General features: G+C 36.6%; 1 protein-coding gene across 2 annotated transcripts in view; it reads right to left on the minus strand.

Annotated features, from left to right (window-relative positions):
• Positions 1-2,613, minus strand: part of ldlrad3 (low density lipoprotein receptor class A domain containing 3) — a 124,049-nt gene extending 121,436 nt beyond the window's left edge. For both annotated transcript variants that reach the window (XM_016481457.1, XM_016481449.1), the window contains exon 1: positions 2,433-2,613. In XM_016481457.1, the coding sequence (XP_016336943.1) occupies positions 2,433-2,484 (52 nt within the window). In that variant the 5' untranslated portion in view covers positions 2,485-2,613. The remainder of the gene's footprint in view (positions 1-2,432) is intronic.
• Between the last annotated feature and the right edge of the window lie 1,080 nt (positions 2,614-3,693).

The raw sequence follows: 3,693 nt of genomic DNA on the forward strand, positions 1-3,693 counted from the left end.
CACCTCGCTTTTTCAGACCGATGAGCTTTGTAAAAATCGACGCGTTTCAAAAAGGCGGGGCATAGAGGAGAAACAATAATGTACAGTATGTGGAAAATAATGTGTTTTTTTTTTTACTTTAAACCGCATAAACACATTTCATTACACCAAATACACAAAATAATGTTCTTTTTAGCAGCATCATATGACCCCTTTAAACAAATATTTAAAAAATATACTGTATGTTGTTTGTACATTAATTTGAAGATTAAATGTGAAATTACTGCAATATAAAAGTACATTTAAAAACTTTCATGTTAGGTGGGATTTGCATCGCGATTAATTTCAGAACGATTCGATTAATTAGTTAATTTAATATATATTCTGTATATCGCAAGTCAGCTAAAAAATATTGAAACATTATTTTATGGCCATATCGCCCAGCCCTAGTAACTTGATCCCTAGTACAATCTGTGCTGCTCGAGTCGGGAACTGTTTCAGAGGGTTCAGTCCATTTTTTCGAACTGGTTCAAGTAGTTCTGAACGGAACCAATAAATTGACTTGACATAAACAATGACACTATTGTCTTAAAGTTGCTTTACAGCAGAATCTGAATCTGATGTTTTCCTGTTTGTCTCCGTGAAGCTGCTTTGACACAATATGTATATTGTCTAAAGCACTATAAAAATAAAGGTGATTTGACTTGGCTTTAAAGGGTGTGTCTCCTTTAACACTTCACTGTAAATGCCTACTACTATGATTGGCTAACTTTTTGCATGATATTACATGTGGAACTGTTTTTAAACATTTTACTACATTTGAACTATTACAGCTTAACTAATTGTGAAAATAGTTGATTATGGTATTATATTTAGATCTACTCGTGCTGCATAACAGATTGAAGCAGCAAGCACTGTAGCTGATGACAGTCATGTCTGTTATGTGCACAAATTCAATTATCTAGCTATTCCAACTCGTTTTCCACAGGCCCCGTGCCAGGGGCGGACTTAGTGATTTGGGGGCCCAAAACACCAACTACAGTATGCATTCATTTACTTTTGTAACCTTCATTTGCTCATAGCTTCAAGTTTATTTACCCCTTCACATTAGCGATCATCTATAATCATGACACAAAACACAAGGCCTATAAATCTCAAAAGTATGCGTTTACTTTTCTCTCTGAGGTGAGACACTCATTACTATTGGGAATGAATAATATATAATATACCAATACAGTATAATATAATATACCAATTTTACTATTATTGCACTCCCCTTATAATTACGATCTCACAAAGTTATACTCAAAGAAGCTCTACACTTTACAATGAAAATCTTATTTACATTGTGTCTACACAAACACAAATATACACTGGAGCATTTGCCAAATCTGTTTTTCCAAATCACATGGTGCCCCTGATTCCTTGGGGCCCTAAGCGGCTGCTTACCTCACACCAGTGGGTGAGTCAAAGAGGCGACAATCGAGTTGTCAGGCATTGATCTCCTCAGTGTGTTTAAAACCTCTGCCACTTCCTGCTAATCGATCAATGAATTTAACTGGATACTGTGTATAAAATGCACATAAACTCTGTGCAAAGGTGCCATAAATTGAGAAATCATAGATGCAAAAGGTGAGTTTTGCCTATAAAGAGCATGAACTTGTGCTATAGATCACTTGCATGGTAGCGCTGTCCAACTGTCATGAATGCAAAACAGCTTTAATCAGAAAAGAATAAAAAGTAATCAATTACATGCTATGTTGTCGAAAATATTTATCTGGGTCTGCCAGACTACTAAAAGCCTTACACTGCAATAAAATAATTTAAATTTATGTTGCTTGATAAATTTAGGCATGTTCACATTTATAAAGAGGCCCTATTACTGGTAATGTAACATATTTAACCACAAAACTGTCACAATCCAAAAATATTGTTCCTCTATTGTTATAAATGCTCTTATAATGATAACTCTCTGATGCAAAAATCATTTCAATAGAAAAGATCCTTATAGCATTGTTTATCTGACCATTAAATGGTTGTTGTTCAGGTGACCTTCAGCAGATACAGACACTCCATCATGAGCTTAGATCTCATTAGTAATATTTTGAAAAAAGAAAATAGGGAAATGCTAGAACTATGTATTTATAATTGCGTTAGCTGCACAGGCATGTCGACTCCTGCGTCCACCCAGTAAATCACAAACTCCATTTGGTTCAAATAACTAATCGTTTAAAGGGAAAAAAAAAGTCCCCAGGAGGGGGGCGCGTGCACGTTAATGCCGGTGTGCTTCACGAACCCGTTACTTAATGTAACAAAAGTTATGCTGCTAGTACTTCTGAAGGAAAATGCAACAGCTGCGATGACTGAGCACTCCTGAAACACTATAACAACTGCTGCACTAATGGCGCTAAAGAAGGAGCGTCAGAACAATGGATGAAGGCGTAGCGACTCACCGACCGAGCCCGTGCGCGTTCCCGAACCGAGCAGAAAGTACCAAACCCACATCTTGCCCCGATTTATCAGATCTGCCCGCTGTGGGGCAACAGCTCGGCTCAGATCTCACGCTTCTATGTCCAAAGCCTTCAGCGTAGTCAGCGTAGTCTTCCTCCACGGACTGTCCGTAATGCTGTGCTACAAGAGGTGTGCTCTTATTGTTGGGACAGCCCCGCATCAGAGAAGAAAATGGGAGGAGGTTAAAAACACGCTGGAATGGAGTTAGCAGAGAAGGCGGAGACACGGTCCAGGAGCAGAGAAAGGCTGAGCTGTGATTTTAAGAAGGAGAAACTTGTTTAAATGTACGTCTAATAACTACTTGAAAACATGTCTAGTCTTTTCCTTACTTTTCTTTAAAATAACTTTCTACTTTAATGGATCATCATGAACGAATAATTATAATCGTTAAGTAACTACCTACGTGAAAATTGATTCTACACCCATTTTTTTTCAGTGTATAAAGTCATTTTTGATTCCTGATCGGCTTACTTACGGTGTCTGTAAAACGACGTTTTTCTCGCTTTTCTTCTTGTCTTACTGTCTTGTGAACTTATTCTTTAGCCACCAGGAAAAATTATTTATTTAAGTCTCTAACAAACTGATGAGTTGGATCATGTTTAATTAGAAAGAGTTTGAAATTGTGTTGGTGTGCTTCCAGGAACATGGTCGGGAAACAATATTTCTAATTCTAAATTCAGGTTAAAATACAATACTTGACATTATATTTCCACACTGAAAAAAACATGTTTAGTCAGTTCAACTTAGAAAATGTACTTCATGTGGTAACATCTACAATAACTGGTTTTGACGAATTGAAATAAACGATTTAAGATTACTGATTATAACTGAATTCAACCAACTTAAAAAAAAAAGTATAACTGTCAGTAGATGTAACCTGCTTTGTGTGTCTAAATGTCTAAACAGTACTGGTGTTCAAATTTTTATATGCATTACATAGATTTAAAATTCATTCACTATAACTATTAGAGCAACACTGTCTGCATGCTGTAGTTTCACAGGGTTGATTATGCAAAACCTAAACATATAAATAAATTAAAAAAAAAAAAGAATTTTGATTTTGTTTATAATCAGGCCAGCTCATGATAACTATTTCATCATACGAGATAGGCAATGAGGCTAGCATTTGCTGCCTGTCTTGACTGGTGTGTAGGGGATGCTACGGTTATGGAGGCCCCTCCTCAAAGCCCAAGGCCCTAGGCA

Source organism: Sinocyclocheilus anshuiensis, unplaced genomic scaffold (assembly GCF_001515605.1).
Source record: "Sinocyclocheilus anshuiensis isolate Anshui unplaced genomic scaffold, SAMN03320099.WGS_v1.1 scaffold749, whole genome shotgun sequence".
NCBI lineage: Eukaryota > Metazoa > Chordata > Actinopteri > Cypriniformes > Cyprinidae > Sinocyclocheilus > Sinocyclocheilus anshuiensis.